Source organism: Typopeltis vanoorti, chromosome 7 (genome assembly GCF_054136105.1).
Source record: "Typopeltis vanoorti isolate ZY-2024b chromosome 7, IOZ_Tvanoo_1.0, whole genome shotgun sequence".
Lineage (NCBI taxonomy): Eukaryota > Metazoa > Arthropoda > Arachnida > Uropygi > Thelyphonidae > Typopeltis > Typopeltis vanoorti.
In genome coordinates this window covers 145,899,436-145,922,088 of record NC_143555.1, presented here as the reverse complement: position 1 = coordinate 145,922,088, position 22,653 = coordinate 145,899,436, and the positions used below count along the sequence as shown (strand labels likewise).

At 37.8% G+C, this 22,653-nt stretch overlaps 1 protein-coding gene across 4 annotated transcripts in view; it reads right to left on the bottom strand.

Annotated features, from left to right (window-relative positions):
* Positions 1-22,653, bottom strand: part of LOC150105170 (uncharacterized) — a 127,401-nt gene that overhangs the window by 3,402 nt on the left and 101,346 nt on the right. For all 4 annotated transcript variants that reach the window (XM_090396182.1, XM_090396184.1, XM_090396183.1 and 1 more), the window contains 2 exons: positions 22,380-22,439; positions 16,405-16,461 (listed from right to left, as the gene is read on the bottom strand). In XM_090396182.1, the coding sequence (XP_090252308.1) occupies positions 16,405-16,461; positions 22,380-22,439 (117 nt within the window). The remainder of the gene's footprint in view (positions 1-16,404; positions 16,462-22,379; positions 22,440-22,653) is intronic.

The following is a 22,653-nucleotide window of genomic DNA, read 5'->3' as shown; positions in this document are numbered from 1 at the left end:
ATATGGCTCGTTTTTCGAAATCTTCCATATAGAAATTGGCAAGGGGGGTGAGAGGGGGGGAGCCCATGGCGGTTCCCTCTATCTGCTTGTAGATTTTGTTATTCCAAGCGAAATACCCAGAGTTGATGGCAAAGGAAAAGAGATCTAAGATGTCAGAGGGAAAAACGTTTTCTAAGAGAGATAAAGTGTCAGTTAAGGGAATATTGGGAAAGAAGGAGGAGATATCAAAACTTACTAATATGTCTGTATTATTCAAGGTTAAATTTTCTGTGAGGGCTTTAAAGTGGGTCGAGTTTTTTATATAGGAAGCTGAATTTCCGGTGAGGGGGGACAGAGAGTTGGCCAGCTGTTTAGACAGTCTGTAACAAGGTGCATTGGTGGCATCTACTATAGGCCTGAGTGGGGAATTAGGTTTTTGGATTTTTGGTAAACCGTATATTCGGGGGGGACGGGAGCGGAAAGGTTTAAGTTTTTTCGTGACGTCGGGGGGCCAGGAGGTTACTTTTTTAAGTAAGATTTTTAATTTCTTAACTTGCGTTTTTGTGGGGGTCGTGTTCTAGCGGGATGTAGGTAGCGCGATCACGGAGGATAATGTTCATTTTACGATTGTATTCGCTGGTATTAAGGACAACTGTGGCATTACCTTTATCCGCTCTGGTGATGACGATACTTTTTTCTTTGCATAGTTTCTGGAGAGCCATGCGTTGGGAATAAGATAAGTTACTTTTTGGAGGCGAAGAGTGAACGAGGATGTTGGCTACGTCGAGTCTGATGTTGTTGGCTACCTCCGACGGTAAGCGACCGATCCCCCGTTCGACGTTAACCATTACATCGAGCACCGGCACTTCTTTCGTGGCCACGGCAAAATTACGGCAGAGGCAAAGGGTGCTGACGGCATCATCGTTGAGCCTTTTGGACGAGAGGTTTATTCACAGACGGTTGCATTAAGCTTCTGAAGATTTGGGAAACAGTCATCACCAGAGGTCCCACCTTACATTCCAGGCCACCTACAACTGCTCTTAGAGGGCGCTCCACCTAGATAGGACTTTATTGTCACCCACGTGGTTGGGCTTAGTATTGTAAGTTTTTGTGTGCAATGTACATTAATTGTCTTTGTAATCCCCGTAGATGTCCTAGTGACTAGGACGAAATATAGGAAGTATTAAATTCTATTTTAATTCTTTTTGAGTGTTGTAAAAAATCCATTAAACCTCCAACATAATGTCCTCACAGCACTTAAGCCTGTACACAAGAATTCTAATCATCCATGGAGAAGAGTTAGCATGCAAATCCAAGCAATACGGTAAGTCAAAACTACGACTATCTAGACAACTAAATAGGCTGGCCTTTTTAAAAAGATGTCGGGATACAAGAGTGATACCGAAATGTGTTAAAATGAAGATCAATTTCCATTCCAAAAAAGCACTCCTGATATACAAACGTGCCAGCTTAGCATTACTACGCAAGCAAATCGCCTCTACTTGTGCCACCCTCGCAGTGACGAACGTCGCCATTGGCTCCTTACAAGCGGAGCTCTCCACCGTTCTTAACCCTGAACTTTGGTCGATTCTCTCTGACATTTCGGAAACTTCCGCACAGAGAGAATTTCAGAAAATAAAAAACAAACACGTCAAGAAATACAACAACCTGGTTAAAGACAAACCACAACCACAAATTCAACCGCTCCAGACAGTAATAAACCTCTCGTCCAAAAGGTTCAACGATGATGCCGTCAGCGCCCTTTGCCTCGGCCGTAATTTTGCTGTCGCCCCGAAAGAAGTGCCGGTGCTCGATGTAATGGTTAACGTCGAACGGGGGATCGGTCGCTTACCGTCGGAGGTAGCCAACAACATCAGACTCGACGTAGCTAACATCCTCGTTCACTCTTCGCCTCCAAAAAGTAACTTATCTTATTCCCAACGCATGGCTCTCCAGAAACTACGCAAAGAAAAAAGTATCGTCATCACCATAGCGGATATAGGTAATGCCACAGTTGTCCTTAATACCAGCGAATACAATCGTAAAATGAACATTATCCTCCGCGATCGCGCTACCTACATTCCGCTAGAACACGACCCCACAAAAACGCAAGTTAAGAAATTAAAAATCTTACTTAAAAAAGTAACCTCCTGGCCCCCCGACGTCACGAAAAAACTTAAACCTTTCCGCTCCCGTCCCCCCCGAATATACGGTTTACCAAAAATCCAAAAACCTAATTCCCCACTCAGGCCTATAGTAGATGCCACCAATGCACCTTGTTACAGACTGTCTAAACAGCTGGCCAACTCTCTGTCCCCCCTCACCGGAAATTCAGCTTCCTATATAAAAAACTCGACCCACTTTAAAGCCCTCACAGAAAATTTAACCTTGAATAATACAGACATATTAGTAAGCTTTGATATCTCCTCCTTGTTTACCAATATTCCCTTAACTGACACTTTATCTCTCTTAGAAAACGTTTTTCCCTCTGATATTTTAGATCTCTTTTCCTTTGCCATCAACTCTGGGTATTTCGCTTGGAATAACAAAATCTACAAGCAGATAGAGGGAACCGCCATGGGCTCCCCCTCCCCCCCCCCCCTTGCCAATTTCTATATGGAAGATTTCGAAAAATGAGCCATAGACTCAGCCCCACTCAAACCTTCTATCTGGCTAAGATATGTAGATGATGTGTTCTCTATTTGGCCTCATGGCCCAGACACGTTAGATTCCTTCCTTGGTCATCTCAATAGCCTACATCCAAGAATCCAGTTTACTATGGAAAAGGAAAAGAACAATTGTTTACCCTTCCTAGACACCTTAGTCACGCGCCTGCCTAAGGATACACTTGCCTTCACTGTATACAGAAAATCCACACACACACAGGCAGATACATTCACAAACTCTCCCACCACCACCCCTCACAACAATATGGCATCATTAAAACCCTTACCAAGAGAGCCCACAATCTTTGTTCCAGTGGAACCGCCCTCACTACTGAGCTTAACCACATACACAGAACTTTCCTCTCCAATGGCTACAGCGAACACAGCATCAAAAAAATAATCAATTCCTCCCCCATTCCCCGTCCCTCTCGTCAACAAGAATTTAAAAATGCCATCACCATACCCTACATCCGTGGCACTTCGGAAAAAATAGCCAAGATACTAAAAAAGTATAACCTACACACAGCATATAAGCCCTACCGCAAACTGGCTACCCTTATCCATTCTACGAAAGATCAGCTCCCTCCTCTCTCTCTGCCTGGAGTTTACAAAGTACCCTGTTCCTGTAAGCTTGCGTACTTTGGACAAACAGGCAGATCAGCATCCATCCGCCTAGAGGAACACAAGTCGTACATCGTTAAACACAACTATGGCCATTCAGGCTTGGCTGACCATGTTTTGGACACCACCCACAGAGTATCATGGAAGAAAACCACCATGCTCCACCACAGCAAATTCAAGAAAGAGAGACTTTTCTTAGAAGCAGCAGCAGCTCTCAAAAACCAACCAAATCTTAACAAATACGGTTGCATTAAGCTTCCGAAGATTTGGGAAACAGTCATCACCAGAGGTCCCACCTTACATTCCAGGCCACCTACAACTGCCCTTAGAGGGCGCTCCACCTAGATAGGACTTTATTGTCACCCACGTGGTTGGGCTTAGTATTGTAAGTTTTTGTGTGCATGTTACATTAATTGTCTTTGTAATCCCCGTAGATGTCCTAGTGACTAGGACGAAATATAGGAAGTATTAAATTCTATTTTAATTCTTTTTGAGTGTTGTAAAAAATCCATTAAACCTCCAACATAATATCCTGACATACATTAAAAACCTTGAGCAAAATTGGGAGATATAATCCAACATTGGGCTGTTTAGAGATCTAACAGCATCAATCTTCTTTTCTTCTACAAGTGACTCTCTTCTAATCTTTTAAGATCAGCTCATGAAGAACTCAGGATATGTGAAGAACTGACTTTTATTGAATATTGTATGCGACGTCAATAACTGACTTCACACAATAATTTAAAATTATTATGATGCATTAAAGTTTTTAAATTTATACTCATTATTTTTTTTTTTTATGTTGGTCCCACCCACAAAAGGTTTATTTGTAGACTATAGCACATTTGTACCATGAGCAGACTAAGGATTTTTTTTTCCCATTTCTAATGATTTTATATATTTCTGGGGAATGAAACATCCAAGTTTCCAGGTCAAAAAAAAACCCTACCTCAGTATGAGACCAGCAGCTAACTCACCTTTAGTTGAAAGAGACCAGATAAAGGTCCTTCGTGTCATGGACGAGAATCGAGCCCAGGTTAATCTTTGGTCCATTTATAGTACTAATGTTGCAATAGGTCCTTAACCTTTTGTGGTTGGAACCTACAAAAATGTATGTGTGTGGAAGAACTTTGTATGCCCACTCACTCTCCCTGCATCATATTTCATATAAACTTCATGGCCAGGACTTCATCTATACTGACTGAGCTACAGAGGCTCTCTCTCTCTCTCTCTATACATATATATATATACCAGGGGCTCTACCCCTGATGCCTACGGCACCCAACTCCCTGTGTTCCGGACTGGTAGGCCAGTTCTCCTTGAATTCTGATGACTCGAATTTTGAAGACTTGACACTCAGGGTAGCCCCTGAGTATTGAGTCTTCAAAAGGGTGGCTCCACCCCCTGGCACGTACGCCACCCAAACACCTCCATGTTCCAGACTGGTAGGCTGGTTCTCCTTGAATTCCGATGACTCGACACTCAGGGTAGCCCTTGAGTTTCAACTAACTTGACAAAAATGTTACATAAAAACGTTACAGCCTACATCCGTTTCCAATTTCAGCTTATCATTTTATAGTATAGAGTAGATATATGTACACACACACACACACACACACACACACACACACACACACACACACACACACACACACACACACACACACACATTTTGTATTTTTACAAAGCCCAAAAACCCTGCTCTGGAGACCAAATATGGAACTTTTTCAAGCCACCTCAGGCCTCCAATAAGTGGGGCAGTGATCTCACACTAGGCAATGAAACTAATCTTTCACCTAAAAACATCCATGCCCATAGTGGGATTTGAACTCGCAGCCTGCTGGCTGGAGAATAGATATGCTAACCAATTAGCCAGCCGGGCTTTAATTTATTATTATTAACACCTGACCTTCATGGAGTCAGAGACTCGTTGTGAGAGGTTATTGCATACAATGCTCATCCAACCATGTTTTAAATAGATTCAGTGTGTTTACACTCACAACACACTCAGGCAATGCATTCCACTCACCAATCACTCTCCATGCAAAGAACCTACTCCTCACTCCTCTGCTCACACCCTCCTTATACAGTTTCCAGTGATGGCCTCTTGTTCTCCCCCTCTCCTCTCCCATTATATGAAAAACTTATATGTCTCAATCATATCCCTTCCCCCTCTTCTTCCTATTCATGAGGCTCTGCAACTTACATTCTCTCAATCTGCCCTCATATTCCACATTCCAAAGACACTGACCACCTTTGTGAATCTTCTCTGGACCCTTTCCAACATATTCTCTTCACCATGAAAACCTGGCGACCAAATCTGTTCACAATAATCCACGAAGCCTGGTCAAGGCCTTATATAATGGCATCATAAACTCTATTTCTACACGTCAGGGTCCTCTGCATCATTGCCATTATCCGATGTAATGTCTTCACAACTTGTGCAATGCGGCCCCTGAATTTCTAGTCCTTATCCACCATCACTCCTAGAGTTCTACTCTCCTCTGAGACCTCCTTTCAAGTTTCCCCACCAAGAGTATACTTTGCATCCCATCATTGGTTACCAAATCTCAAAATCTTACACTTTGCAACATTGAACTGACAGTTCCACTTACCTGCCCATTCATGCAATCTATTAAAGTCCTCTTAAGGCCATAACATCCGCTTGAGTCTGCATTACTCTCCTGCTCTCCCACAGTTTTGTATCATCTGCATATCACTAGTTAAATCCATCCCAATATCATTAACATACAAACTGAACAACAATAGTCCCAAAACTGAAAGCTAGTAACACCACAGTTTAAACATTTTTAACATTTTTAAAATTTTAATATTTTACACAGTGAGCACTTGCTTAAGGGCAGTGCTAGAATTCCATTTTTATATTGCTAATAAAAATGGAATTATGGTGAGGGAGGGGGTTTCCATCAATTATTTTTAAACTAATACTAGATGAAGACATAAACCTGAGACTAATTTCAAAATGTATTTTTATATTATGACTTTGTATGATAGGAAAGCATCAGATGCACTACAAATAGCCAAGTGATTAAGTGCTCAATTTTATTATGGTATACTTAGCAGGCAGACCAATTAGCTCTCTGAATGCAGAAAATGGGAACTGGAGGAAAGAATACAGGTAGATAAGTTAAAAGTCTCACACCAGGCAATGAAATTGATCTTTCACCTAAAAACAATCAAAAACATCCATGCCCATAGTGGGATTTGAACTTGCAGCCTGCTAGCTAGAGAACAGATATGCTAACAAATCAATTAACTCTCTGAATGCAGAAAATGGGAACTAAAGGAAAGAATACATAGATCAGTTAGAGGCTTCCAATAAGTGGAGGCTTCTAACTCATCATGATCAATAAGATGATCTGGACATCACAATGAAACTAGATGGAATACTGGCACAGGAATTGAAGGAACACAAAAGAGATGGCAGTGTTCCCAACCTGGTTGTTCAACTTGAGTAGCATATGCTCTTCTATCCACTAATGCATTTTACTCCCTATATAGCCTTACTAACTGGGGACTAGTGGACAACCAATCTCTGCCCTTAGCCATAACAGATAGCTGATCCCAAGATATGAGTGGTTTTAACAGGCCACAGTTATTTGTCATACTCTCTGCCTTGGAAGCTTGTTAAAAATTATTCATATCTTTGGCATAGCTATCTGTTATTTCTAAGGGTATATATATCTAAGAGTATATATTATTGTCTTAAACAGTGTGAATTCTATGGTCTATTTTCTTGAATTTCAGGATTATGAAACTAGGTTTCTAGAAGAAAATAGTACCCCCCCACCAAATACATCTGTCCTGCCAGAGATCAACTAACTTGAGAATCAGCCAAAGAAAGGGTAGAAAAAGTTCCTGTAGTCAGTAACTAGACTCCAACTTATAATGGTCTTTCTTTGGGTGGTCTAGTACTATGGATGCAAATGCCATTTCCACAGGACTTAGTAACAAATGATTCCTAATAAGTGGAAGGAGATCAGCACAAATACTAATGCAACAAATTTTAGACCAATCAATATCTCTGGTGTGGTCATCAAACTATTGGAAAGGCTGGTTAGGAATCACATTCAAACATGGACAGTGGTTGTACCATAATTCTCTATAGAGAACAACATGGGTTTGTTAAGGGTAAATTCTGCTTTAACAATCTACTCATGCTCCATAACAGAATGACAGCAGAGTGAAAAAAGAGAAATGGATATACTAAGATATTTCTGGATTTTACCAACAGGATTCTGCATGCAAAGTTGTTATAAAAACTCAAAAGGACAGGTATGCAAAACAAACTTGTGTGACAGTAGAGTGACTGACCAACAGGAAGCAATTAGATACAATAAGAATAATGGAGTAACTTGACATTGTCTCCTTAGTATCCAAAAAATTAGGATTCCTCTTTCATTCAAGGCATTACTTTATCCCTGAACAATTATTAACCCTGTACAAATTACAAATCTGCCCATCCATCAAGTATTGCTCACATTAGGAAGGTGACCCTAAGAACTCCTAAAAACTCAACACAATACAGAAGAAAGCAGTCAGACTGATTAATAACTCATCTCTTACCAACTCACTCCAACCACTTTTGCAAAGGCATCTAGCATCTACTGCATGCATCATCTATAAATATTTCCATGGTAAATGTTCATCAGAACTATGATCAGTAGTATCCCCCCCTTCTACCAAATACTGAAACACATGCAACTACCACCAAACATCCCATCACAGTCAAAACTCCATACTCAGAGAACAAGTTTCTCTTCCTCCTCCTTCATTCCTACTGCTTCTGTATTGTGGAATGGTCTTCCCTCCCATGTGTTTCACAAGGAATACAATACACAGGCCTTCAAATCTAATGTGAACAAGTTCCTCATTTCTCATTCTCTTCCAAGTATACACATACTAACATACTACAGATTAACTGAAAAACTTCTCATGTATGAGTCCAAAAAAACTTATAAAAATTTTATTTCCATACTTTTTTAATATAAAATTTTTACCCATGTATAAAGGGCATTCTTCAGCATGAAATTCAAATTAAACAAGTGATAAAACTAAGATTCAATGTTCTTTCTGTTGAATTCTCTTTAATGCAAATAGAAGGACAGTGCACTGCACCCTTCAATTGGAAAAAGGCCTGAGTTTGATTCTAGTGACAAGAGGAATCTTTATATGGGCCTTTTCGGTTGAAGGTGAGTTAGCTGAACTCACATGGAAGTAGCAGGGGTTTCTTCTATCAGAAACCAATTTTTCATTCCGCATACAGACAAATTGGCCTTGAGAACACACGCAATTTACAGGCAAAAAAAAAATACTAGTGGTGTTGGACCATAGATGATGGTAGTGGTGATCCAGTATGGTTGATAATTGTGGTTGAGGCAGAGTTGTAGAAGTAGGTGCCACTCCCTCCATTTTTGGTGTAATACCATAAAATTATATATCAATGGAAAGATAATTTAATCAAGAATGTAATGCAACAAAGTTTGTTCAATTATCTGTATTCTATGAAAAGTTATAGCCAAATAACCATAAAAAATAAGCACAACTTGCTTAGGTTGATATGAAGGCTAGTGGTAAGACTTATACGTTGGTTAGACATAACTGGTAATTAATTTACGGAATTAACAACGCATATAAAGTAAATTAATTAAAGATAACTTTAATGAATCACTTCTATATTTCGGCAATGTCACATTGTCATCTTCAGGAACATAAAGATATGGTATGTGCACTAAAGGAACTAACAAAGCAAATGAGGAAGAAATTAAGACACTAATTTTGTTCCTAAAGTCCTAATGGTGCCCTCTTGTGGGCTAATTTGGTAGTCTTGGCCGTTGGGCTGAAGTTCTCATAATGAAAGTCTCCCAAATTTGGTGCAGTTTCATGCACCCAAATTTGTTGAGGTTAGGAACGTTTTTTAGAGCTGCTGAAGATTCTTTGAATAATCTTTCGTATTTAAACTTGCTGCGATGGATTATTTTTGTCTTCTTCCAACGAATTTTATGGTGGGTATCTAAGGCATGGTCTGCCAGCCCAGAGCGGCTGTACTGGTGAAACCGCATGTAGTCTTGGTGTTCTGAAATCCTGATATTTGTTGTTCTGCCTGTTTGGCCAAAGTAGGACAATTTGCAGCTGCAAGGGACCTGGTATACACCAGGTAGGTCTAGGGGAAGTGGTTGGTCTTTGGTAGAGCGGATAAGGGATGCCAACTTTTTATATGGTCTGTAACAGGAAGTAAGGTCATATTTCTTGAGGATATTAGTTATTTTTTCAGAGGTGCCCTGGATGTAGGGGATAGTGATAGACTTGGTGTAGTCTTTATTGTTGAGGGGGGGGGGGGGTTGTGGTTTTCAGGTTTTAGTATTTTTTGGATTTTTTTGGGGTTATAGCCATTGGCTAAGAAAGTGTTGAGGATGTGGTTTAGTTCCATAGTCAGGGCCTTGTCATCTGAGCAGATTAATTTTGCCCTGTTATATAGTGTTTTTATCACCCCATATTGTTGTGAGGGGGGGGGGGATTGCTGGTGAATGTATCTGCCAGTGTGGGTGGGTTTTCTGTAAACAGAGAAAACCAAAGATCCATCAAGCTGGCGGGTGATTAAAGTGTCTAGGAAGGGGAGGGTGTTGTTTTCCTCTTTTTCTAAGGTGAACTGGACTCTGGGATGTTGGTTGTTTAAGTGTGTTAGGAAGGAGTGGAGTGAGTCTGAGCCATGTGGCCAAATAGCAAACACATCATCCACATAACGAAGCCAAATAGTGGGGTTTTGTGGGGCGGAGTTTAAGGCTTTTTCTTCAAATGTCTCCATAAAGAAATTGGCCAAGGGTGGCGAAAGTGGTGAACCCATGGCTGTCCCCTCTATCTGTTTGTAGAACTTTCCTTGCCAAACGAAATAGCCTGAGTTCATTGTGAACTGAAATAGGGCTGAGATATCGGGAGGAAATTTGGCTTGGATGAGCTCAAGGGTTTCTTTGAGTGGGACATTAGTGAATAGGGAGGAGACGTCAAAACTGACCATTATGTCAGTGTGTTGGAGTGTGAGGTTTTCTATACTGGCTTTAAAGTGGGCCGAGTTTTTTATGTGTGATGGTGTGTTGCCAGTGTAGTGTGTGAGCGTTTTGGCTAAATGTTTGGCTAATTTATATTTGGGGGAATCAATGCCATCCACTATGGGACGTAATGGCACATTTTGTTTATGTATTTTTGGGAGTCCATATAATCGGGGGGGGTCTAGAGTTATAAGGTTTAAGCTTGTTGGTGACTTCCACAGGCCAAGAAGTGACTTTCTTAAGGAGTCTGTGGATAGTTCTAATCTGAGAGCTGGTTGGATTATATTCAATGGGGAGGTAAGTAGTACGGCCTCGTATTAAAGAATTTAGCTTACCTTTGTAGTCTTTTTGATTGAGTACCACAGTAGCGCTTCCCTTATCAGCTTTGGTGATTACTATTTTTTTGTTGTTTTTTAATTCTTGTAGGGCTGTATCCAAAAACGAATATACAGCCCTACAAGAATTAAAAACAACAAAAAAATAGTAATCACCAAAGCTGATAAGGGAAGCGCTACTGTGGTACTCAATCAAAAAGACTACAAAGGTAAGCTAAATTCTTTAATACGAGGCCGTACTACTTACCTCCCCATTGAATATAATCCGACCAGCTCTCAGATTAGAACTATCCACAGACTCCTTAAGAAAGTCACTTCTTGGCCTGTGGAAGTCACCAACAAGCTTAAACCTTATAACTCTAGACCCCCCCGATTATATGGACTCCCAAAAATACATAAACAAAATGTGCCATTACGTCCCATAGTGGATGGCATTGATTCCCCCACATATAAATTAGCCAAACATTTAGCCAAAACGCTCACACACTACACTGGCAACACACCATCACACATAAAAAACTCGGCCCACTTTAAAGCCAGTATAGAAAACCTCACACTCCAACACACTGACATAATGGTCAGTTTTGACGTCTCCTCCCTATTCACTAATGTCCCACTCAAAGAAACCCTTGAGCTCATCCAAGCCAAGTTTCCTCCCGATATCTTAGCCCTATTTCAGTTCACAATGAACTCAGGCTATTTCGTTTGGCAAAGAAAGTTCTACAAACAGATAGAGGGGACAGCCATGGGTTCACCACTTTCCCCACCCTTGGCCAATTTCTTTATGGAGACATTTGAAGAAAAAGCCTTAAAATCCGCCCCACAAAAACCCACTATTTGGCTTCGTTATGTGGATGATGTGTTTGCTATTTGGCCACATGGCTCAGACTCACTCCACTCCTTCCTAACACACTTAAACAACCAACATCCCAGAGTCCAGTTCACCTTAGAAAAAGAGGAAAACAACACCCTCCCCTTCCTAGACACTTTAATCACCCGCCAGCTTGATGGATCTTTGGTTTTCTCTGTTTACAGAAAACCCACCCACACTGGCAGATACATTCACCAGCAATCCCCCCCCCCCACTCACAACAATATGGGGTGATAAAAACACTATATAACAGGGCAAAATTAATCTGCTCAGATGACAAGGCCCTGACTATGGAACTAAACCACATCCTCAACACTTTCTTAGCCAATGGCTATAACCCCAAAAAAATCCAAAAAATACTAAAACCTGAAAACCACAACCCCCCCTCCCCCCCTCAACAATAAAGACTACACCAAGTCTATCACTATCCCCTACATCCAGGGCACCTCTGAAAAAATAACTAATATCCTCAAGAAATATGACCTTACTTCCTGTTACAGACCATATAAAAAGTTGGCATCCCTTATCCACTCTACCAAAGACCAACCACTTCCCCTAGACCTACCTGGTGTATACCAGGTCCCTTGCAGCTGCAAATTGTCCTACTTTGGCCAAACAGGCAGAACAACAAATATCAGGATTTCAGAACACCAAGACTACATGCGGTTTCACCAGTACAGCCGCTCTGGGCTGGCAGACCATGCCTTAGATACCCACCATAAAATTCGTTGGAAGAAGACAAAAATAATCCATCGCAGCAAGTTTAAATACGAAAGATTATTCAAAGAATCTTCAGCAGCTCTAAAAAACGTTCCTAACCTCAACAAATTTGGGTGCATGAAACTGCCCCAAATTTGGGAGACTTTCATTATAAGAACTTCAGCCCAACGGCCAAGACTACCATATTAGCCCGCAAGAGGGCACCATTAGGACTTTAGGAACAAAATTAGTGTCTTAATTTCTTCCTCATTTGCTTTGTTAGTTCCTTTAGTGCACATACCATATCTTTATGTTCCTGAAGATGACAATGTGACATTGTCGAAATATAGAAGTGATTCATTAAAGTTATCTTTAATTAATTTACTTTATATGCCTTGATATGAAGTAGCTTTCCTTCATTTGAATGTAGCCAATGAGCATGAGTGTTCAGAGAACCAATCAGGTGTCATCTTGTTTTGGCAATGAGCCAATAAGGTCATAGTAGGATTCAGCTATTGATGTCATGTATTGGAGCTGAGAGGAGGGCATTTATCAGTGTGCTATGTGATTGCTATCAAGTTGGTTGGGTTTTTTTTTGTGTTCTTTCATTTAGTGAGCTTGTAAAACGTAATAAAATGAAAGAAATGGTGCAAAGAGTTGACTGGTCACCCACAAGACTACATTTATGAAGAAATTAGAAGAAAAATTGGTGGAAACTTAACCAAAGGTGGCATTTCTAAATTTTTGAAGAGGTATAAGAGACTCAGTGACTATAAAAAAAATCAGACTGGTAAAGGCAGGAAAAGGTGCACAACAGCAAGTGATGATAGAAGAATTGAGAGACTGTGCCTATGTGACAGAAGAAAATCATTTGGGTGTATACAAGATGAAATGGCACAATACAATGTGAAGTTGAGTGCAAGGACTGTTCGGCACAGACTGCAGGAATTTGGTCTAAATGCTAGAATTCCACAAAAAAAGCCATTTTTATCTCTCAAACAAAGGTTGAAAAGATTAAACTGGGATAAAACCCATGTTAACTGGACAGCGGAACAATGGGATAGTGTTATTTGGAGTGATGAGACCAAAATCTCCCTGTTTGGTAGTGATGGCATAAAATACGTAAGGAGAAGAATCAGAAAAGATTTGCATCCTGATTGCATTACACCTACCATGAAACACCCACTTAGTGTTATGATCTGGGGTTGTATGACACGAAAAGTGTGGGCAGAATTTGCATAATTAATGGGAATATAAATGCCCCAAAATACATAAATGAAATACTTGAGCTTAAACTGAAGCCTTCCGCACGTGATCTTTTCCAAGATAATGAAGCATTTATATTTCAACAGGATTCAGCTCCATGTCATGTTGCTGCTGTATGCAAAAAGTGGTTTCAAGATAATCATATTCCAGTGCTGGAATGGCCTGGGAATAGCCCAGACCTTAACCCAATCAAAAATCTACGGAGCCGACTAAAAAAACTTGTTAGTCAGAAGCAACCCACCAATAAAACCCAATTAATAGAAGCAATAATTCAATCTTGGTTTCACATTATAACAGCTGCAGAACTAAAAAAACTGGGTTCACTCCAGGAAGGCGTTGTAATTAATGCTAAAGGTTACCCAACTAAGTATTAACTCACATTGTGAGAATTTTTGTATCTCATTTTTTCTGTTTCACTTTTCTTCTTTATAACTGCTGTTCTAATAAAAAATCCTTCATAAAAGTTATTGCATTACATTCTTGATTAAATTATCTTTCCATTGATATATAATTTTATGGTATTACTCAAAAAAAAAAGTGGTGTTATCAGCCATCAAACCTCAGAAATACACTTTTTTCCAAAAGGTTTCTACAATTTTAGCCACTAGTGTATGATGTGAGGAATCTTTATCTGGTATCTTTCAACTAAAGGTAAGTTAGCCAGTCTCATACGAAGGTAGAAGGTTTTTCCACCCAGAAACTAGGTTTTTCATCTCTCAACACGGGCAAACCAGCCCCCATGAACAGACACAAATCTAGTCATAAAATATATATATATTTAATCCCTCTTCAGGAGAACTCATGTCCTTCCCCCAAAAGGGATGGGGAAGAAAGGGGAGGAACCCCCATATGAATATTATTATCTAAATTAAGTGATATCCAGATATTTGCTGATGATGCTAAATTGGGGATGAAAATAAGGGATAACTGATACAGAATCTTGTGGCCTAAGCAGGAAGTGTATCATGAAAAGACCGACTTCAACAGACTAATTCTTATGGGTAAACATTAATATGTGTCAGTTTAATGTTTCTAAGTTTATGCATTTTTGGAAAAAGGACATAAGCAGACTATTATATTCATGGGAATTTGCAAAAATTAGTCTGAGGCTAGCTAGATATTTGAGAGTTATAGCAGACAAAGTTCAGGGGCTACATTTACTCTGCATCCTAGACAGGATTCAAATCTGTCTTTCCAACCAGAGGGTGAAGCATCACTTCAGATAACTGTAATGCTGAAGAGAATATTAACTTTTAAGAAAAGGAAGTTATTCCCTCAGCTTTGAAATTGGGAGATTGAAATTTATGTTTGATTAAGTAATGTGGACAATCATTTAGAGAACTTGGATAAGATTTCGTATTTGAGACAGCAAATTCTGTTGGACAAGGAACTGTCAGGAACGAATCTAATTGTATATGACTGAAGTAATAAGTGTATTTTGTTTAGTAGATAACCTTAACTGAGAAAGCAACAAATGTATAGTATGTACTCTATGAATAGCATGCATGAGAGAATCTTAATTTAGTGTAATATTGTCATTGCTTTCTATTGTTCTGTGTGATCAACAATTTGATCTGTCTAGGTGAACTTGATTAATTTAGAATTGTTTAATTATCTTAGCATGAGATTTAACTTAGCAAGAGTTTTAGAAGTTTTAGTAATTTGATTCAATTTAGTTGTAATTGTCATTTAGTTCCAATAAACATGTTTTATTGCATATGCCTGAATTCGAGATATCAAATTACCACTTATAAAATTAGAACCATAGCGGGAGAAATTTTAGATATATATGTTTAATAGATCATTGGTCACGACTGCAAAGTACCGATATCTATTTAAGTGTGTGTTAGAGTGTATGCCAATGAATCTAGGAATATTTCCCTGAACTTGAATAAATTCCTGTTATAGGATACTGGCTGGTGCAGTATAAATACAAATTTGTCAGTATCTGAAAAAGAAATATCCCTAGGTAGAATCTAGTTAGGCTACACACAAGAAAAGATAACAGAGGTTAATGAAAGAAGTATAGAAAATAAGAAATTTAGAGAGAAACAACAATATAACAACATTGAACTTGTTGATAACACTTTGAGAGACATCCTGATCAGCTGGCAAATAAACTTACTTTCTGCTTGATGGAAGTTTTTTCACTTGGCTATGATACCAATTATATAGTTGGTTTAATCCTTCATCCAAGTGTAAGCAAACAAAGTTTGCACACCTGAAGTATTTTCAAGACTGGGGCAACTCGTGGCAAAGGGGGTATAACTTCTCATCACTTGCCTTAGTATCCCATAATGCAAAGCACATCTTGCAGACATGTATAATGCTATGCATTAAGAGAAGGTCAGTACCCAGACCAGATTCGACATTTATTGAGGTCTCATCAGTGGGAGCAAGACCCATATATCTGCTCCATCTCAACTTTCCCATCCACGTCTCAATATACTCAATCTTCATACACATTTACTGCCACTTTCAACATCCACTCTCTCTATGCCATGTTTCCCTGTTCCTCTTGCATTCCCATTCTTCCTCAAGCTATTACTGTTCCCACTGCCAAGCACTTCTGTCTATTCAATACCACTCTCCTAATTTTTCCCTTCATCTCTTGCATATCACACACTGTATTTCCACACTGCACTTCAATCCAGCAACACTTTCTCCAGTGCACTCACTCCAAAGCCATTCAAATGCAACCCATCGTGCCTGTATAATTTCATTCTTCCCTCAAACACATGTCATGCATCCATAAACTGTACTCCCATCTCCTCACACAGCTCTGCTAGCATACCCTTCATGATTTTGGCTCTTTGTCGCAACTCACCGTCATTATACCTCAGCAACACATTGACAATCTTTCCAATTGTTTAAAAAATTATAAACAATGATGTACTTACTTGGCTGCAGTACCTGTTCATCTGTACGTGCTTCCTTGTAATACACCACAGCAGGTACTGAAACAAATCAATTCCATTATTCAAATAAATAAATACCCAAATTCAGGGTGAGCATCGCACTGCACTTTAAAAAAAAAGTAAGTCATCATACAATTTATCAAATTAAAATAGATTATACAAAAACAACCTGGTTTGATTATCAGAAACAATTTTTGCATTAATACTTTTATTCTAGATTAATATTGCACAAAAAAATACACTCAATCAAAGAAAGCAGGATTTTCTAAAAAGAAAAGAACTCCAACTTTCTTTTAATTAAATTTATTTCCTTTAGAAATAAAAATTATAGAATATAACTTTTATTTATTTATTCATATCAATTCCATGCTCAAGACCTATGCCACAACAGTACTACCCACTAAAATGGAACTTGGCGATCTGTTTCTTGAACTACAATTTAATGTAGAGAAATGTAAAGTTATGCATTTTGAGATAAACAGATTACAAACTGTGTGCACCACATTGATGGAACTGTACTCCAGGAAATAGATGAGGCTAGAGATTTGGTAAGCAGACAGAGAGTTAAAGTTTAGAGGACATATTGCTAAAGTAGCTCAAAAGATTACTTGGCTATTGAAGAACACATTAATAAGGAAGGAAGTTGTTATTCCACTTTATAAAACCTTGATAAGCCTACACCAGGATTACTGTGCTCATGCCTGGTCTCTTGGATTTCTTGCAGATGAGGAAGCACTGGAGAAAATTCAGAGGAGAGCAACCAAGATGGTGAGTGGTCTGTGGAATGTTCCCTATGAAGATAGATTGAGGGTGTGTGGATTGCAAAAGACGGTTGATAGGAGAAAGAGAGGGGATATGATAGAAACATTTACGTTATTTAAAAGGTTTTATAGGATTGATGCAGGGGAAATGTTTCAGCACTTGACTAGAGGGGCCGGAACAAGAGGTCATCCCTGGAAGTTGAATAAAGGTTTGGTTAGCAGGGGTGCAAGGACTAGATTTTTTGCTTGGAGAGTTGTGAATAAGTAGAAGGGTTGTCAGTCAGTTGTGAGAGTTTTGTCTGTTAATGGGTTCAAGGAGAGCACGACAATGTGTGGATGGTTTGCATCTCCTGCAGTGCGTCTTCTTTGGACTCCATGGAGATGACCGTGCAATAATAATAATATTAATAATAAAGTTCAAATTTAGAATTTTACTGGGATTGAGCTAATCACAGAGATCTGGAAGTTGAGGATTGCCTGATTTATGTTTGTTTCATAGTTAACTGATTCATCATAGAATTCTAATTTTGAAGAGGGGAGAACATCTTGAAGTGAAGTTGTTTATTACCATAACTCTATCCTTAGATTATCTGAATCGGGAAGGCCCATCTTTATCACCTACTGTTAATATCCTTTTCAGTGTTAACATCCTTTTTCTGACAGTATTATTCATCACCAGAATAAAGCAGCTTCAGGAGCTTATTCATCCACATTACTCAGTAGCTCTTTATTGCTTGCAGGCAGTTTTTCACTACATACTTTATAAATAGAAATGCTATGATGCAATTTAAATCTTTGAAGCCATCCTTCACTACAGTCATATTCATGTTCTAATTTATTTATTTATTTTGTATGCGAACTACCGAAATTGTAAGAGCATATATATATATATATATATATATATATATATATATATATATATACATACAATTGATTAAAAACATACATTTAAAGAAACAGACATTAAAAGAACAGGGATTAAAAGCATACATACATTAAAAGACAAAAATGTTACTTGCATAAAATATTGCAAAAACATAAAATGTCAAATTTCATTGATCCAGTGATTAATATACTTTAAAGCTGTTTCATTACACCGCATTAAATCTTCTCGGGTACATATATTATTAATGTCTATTAAGCAGCATTGCAGAAGATGATCCATGGTTTGTGTTTCACCACATGAGCAGCTGTCATCGTCTGTGCTTTGATCTACCCATTCCAGAAAGTCTCTTCAATGTCTTCCATCTTTGCCAGTCTAGATGTAAGTTGGAAGGAAGAGATTCGTTTAAGTTTAGAGCCTCTATAGATTGTTCTTGCCACATTGTTGACCTTGTAGCTTTTATGGAATCAACCAATGTTCCACTGAGTAAATAAAACTTTTCCTTGATTTTAGCATCCTTTGTATTGCAACATGTCCATACAAAGGATGCCATTCATCAATTAGTTGTTTTTCCACTCATATCTACTCTGTGTAGTCCTGATGTGAGGAGGTGCAATACCAGACAGTAAGTATAGATGGTCAATTTTTGTAGGCTTAAGGCAGCTGGTAACGTGCCGACATGTTTCATTAAGAACCTTGTCAATAATTTTGACATGTGATGATCTTTCACAAACAGGGCTAGCATACTTGGCTGTCGAAAAGCAAAGCGCCAGTGCAGAGGTGCACAGCACTTGTGGAATTGCACCCCACCAAAATGTTCTAATTTAAGTTCTTTATAGAATGACTGTTACAAACACACTGAGTGCATTTGTTGGTATCGTTTCTTTAGCATTACTAATGCTGTGAGCATGTTTCCATAATTCGTTGTTAGTGTCACTAATGGTCTGAGAAGGTTTTGGTAAACTTTTTTGTTTTATAATCATTCTAACTATGCTAAACGGATTTATGATTTAGTTTTCTTGCTTACACATAGAGGGCAATTGTTCCCTGTGAGAAAAGAAATTTATTTACTTTGCTAGAAATGAAAGTATTTTAAAGGACGCATGTGGTGTTAAAAAATGGCTTCGACACTGGGTTTGCAGAAATGCAAAACGTTTGCCATATTATTTGCAAGAGATTCTGATAGTGAATCAGATGAAGAATGTCCTGAAGAATTTTTTTTTAAATGTAAGTGATGATAGCAATGTTGATGTCTCACTGGAGAGTTCTGATAGTGATAAAGACAGATGTGTTTGTTCCAAGCTAGGAGATGGTGCCATACACTGGCTGGATCGGTATATTTACGCCGTCCTTGCTTTTCTTTTATGGGATCACCTGGTATTTCTCAAGATATCCCTATAAATAATTGCTCATTGGAAGTGTTTGAATTATATTTTGATGAAGATATGATGAACATTTTAGTTCAGGAAACGAGCAACAAAGCTATGTAGCTCATTGCTGCTACAACCCTCAAAAGTTTTCTTGTTGTTTTCATTTGAAAGACACAGACAGTAGTGAACTAAGGGTGTTTTTAGCATTATTACTGCTTCAAGGTACAGTTCAGAAATCAGAAATAAAATGGTATTGGGCTAAAAAAGGATGATCAAGACACCATTTCTTTCAGAAGTGATGTCTGAATGTAGGTATTCCTTGATAATGAAATTTTTACACTTTGCTGATAAGGATTCTGATTATCCCAATCCAAAACTAAAAAAATAGGTTTTATTTTTGGACTCTCTCAAAAAAATACAATAAAATCAAACATGCAGGAACCATTACAAAAATGTAAAAAAAAAAAAAAAAAAAAAAAAAAAAAAAAAAAAAAAAAAAACGTGGAGTGTCTAAGTTATATGGGCCAGTCATTGTTCAGTAGGTATGCATAATTTTATGTGATATTTGGAAGTATATTATTAGATCTTTCCACACATCAGGCTTTAACTTTTCTGCCAACTATCATGCATACCTACTGAACAATGACTGACCTGTGCCAGCTTCCACGCTCCACATGTTTTTGTTACTTTTTGTGTAACAGTTCCTGCATATTGAGTTTCAGTTATGTAATGGTTCATATTTATCGCTTACTGTATTTTTTTGTTCTTCCTAACGCAGAAGAAGCCACTAGCATATGTGGAAAAACTAGTCAGTTTGACTATCTATATTATCATGATCTATTAAACCCAGTGTAAGTTATCGTTTGTCACATTTGTTTTTTTGGTCAAAAAATCTAGATACTCAACTTGAACCTTGTCTTGTATTGATAAGGATAACATATGTCCACACTTATGCTTGGCACCCGCGACTGTGAATTGGCCCTTTCTTAGAAACCAGAGTTAAAGTAAGCAAAATAAGCTAAGAATCATTCACACATCAAGAGATCATCACCAAATGCAGATGTAAATAATTAAGCAAGCATGAACTACAAGCAATGCCATCTATGGCAGCTCAGTAAACTGGTTGGTAGTTTGGAATTTCAAGTGTGCTTTTGTAATTTTGTTTGCACTAAGAGGTGCCAGACCATCCGTGGCCAGAAAATTGGTGGTACCTGTATATTTCAAATTTGACTAAAATCAGCTGAATCAGAAATTGGAAGCACATAGCTTCTCATCCATTTCTATTTGCTCCAATTTGGGAAACAATATCAGTATCCTTGTCAAATGCTTTTGCACAGCCCATCAGTATCAACATAGCCATTATTTTTATCTAACTCAACTGTCACTCTGTTATAAAAGACTACTTCCCTACTTTAAGATGCTGAAATGGCTTGAAAAAAAGTTCCATGTTTGGTCTTTAGAGTATGGTCTCAGGTTATCTAACCTCAGTCATCTCCACCTACAGTAAAAATATACTATATGCTTACAACCATTTGTGGGTGGAATTCACATTTTAAAAAAATTAAAAATAAATTTCAAAAAATTACACCACAGGCAAACAAAAGATTAGATATAAAAGAATTGTGCTCTAGAAATCAAATGCATTCCCCCCCCACGCACACACACAAGTCAATTCAAGACTCCAATAAGAACAGTGGTGGCCCCATACTGGACAATAAAATCATCATCATCTTAGCCATCTTTTCACTTATGTGGGGAGGGGTCATCAGTAAGAACTCCTTAAAAACACTGTGTGGTAACTTAATAGTAGAAGTTTCTTTATAAACTTTTTGCTAGCTTATACTAGGATAAACCCTCCATTATATCCAGCGGTGAGCTATGGAAATTTAAAAAAGGGCTCGCATCGTCAAGAAAAAAAAAAAATGTATTTCACACAAAAATTTTTATTAATACAGCTTGTGTACAAATGCCAATCAAAAAGTATGAGGGGACAATCAACCTGTAAAGGCTATCATTTTTAAACAAATATTTCATGACCTAAACATGAAATATTTGCACACAATCATCTGTGTTAATTTATCTTAAATCAGAAAAACATTTTTTAACTATCAAAATATAATAAGAATAAAATCTTTTATAATTGCAATAGTCCGCATTTTTTATAAACAAAATAAATTTATTTTATTTGCGATAGAAGTTTTTATGACAAACAATCTATAAATAATAAATAAATATTATCTAAACACAATAATAATGAAGTACGTTATATTTCTCTTTTGTTTTTATACTTCAAGTGATAATCAACGGTACCAATCAAGGGTCATTATTTTATAGTCCTATTTATTTATATGTGATTACCAAAAGTGAATTCTTATTTGTAAAATGGTAGTAACAGTAACTATAATATTTTTTTTTTAATAAAAACACTTTGTTCAGTTACCGTATGAGTTTGTCGCTTAATATATTTCAAAAAATTGTTTTTTTCTTGTTTTTTTGAAAAAAATAAAAAAGTAAACAAGAAGAACAAGGGGCTCGCAAATTTGAGAAAAATTTAACAAAGGGCCCGGGCCAGCCCCTTATAGCTCACCACTGATTATATCTAAGACATTTGATTGGAGCAAAAGTTCACATAAACTCTATATAGAAAACCTACAAGTGGAATGTATATTAATTTACCAAATTCAGCAAAAATCAAATGAATATAAGACAGTAAAAAAGAAGAAAATGAGGTATAGGATATACTTCTTGCAATGTACAAGAATTCAATACCTTATGCTAAATGTGTCATATTTAACAAGATAGCATAACTCAAAATAGGCACATACTCTTTAATTCATTATATAAGTTTTTAAGGCTCACAAGGTCTGTCACATCACATAAATTATCAGATACTCCATCATTATTATCTCCTATCATATTATTCCAACAGTTATTTAAGCCTACCTTTGCCTTCACCTGGACACTGGTTTGTTAATTCAACTTCTTTACAGACATTCTTCCAGGCTAAATGAAATTTTATAAATGCAAATTAGTAAGTACTGGATATAATTACAGTAAGAATTATAAGAAATTATGTGAAAATAAAACATCATTTACTATTATGTGCACAGGGAAAAAACAAATTTATCCATGATATTAGTGGACACATAAGTTGGTGAACCTGTGATATATTGGTATTACCATAAAAATCTTCCTCAGATGTTATAAGTTCCATATT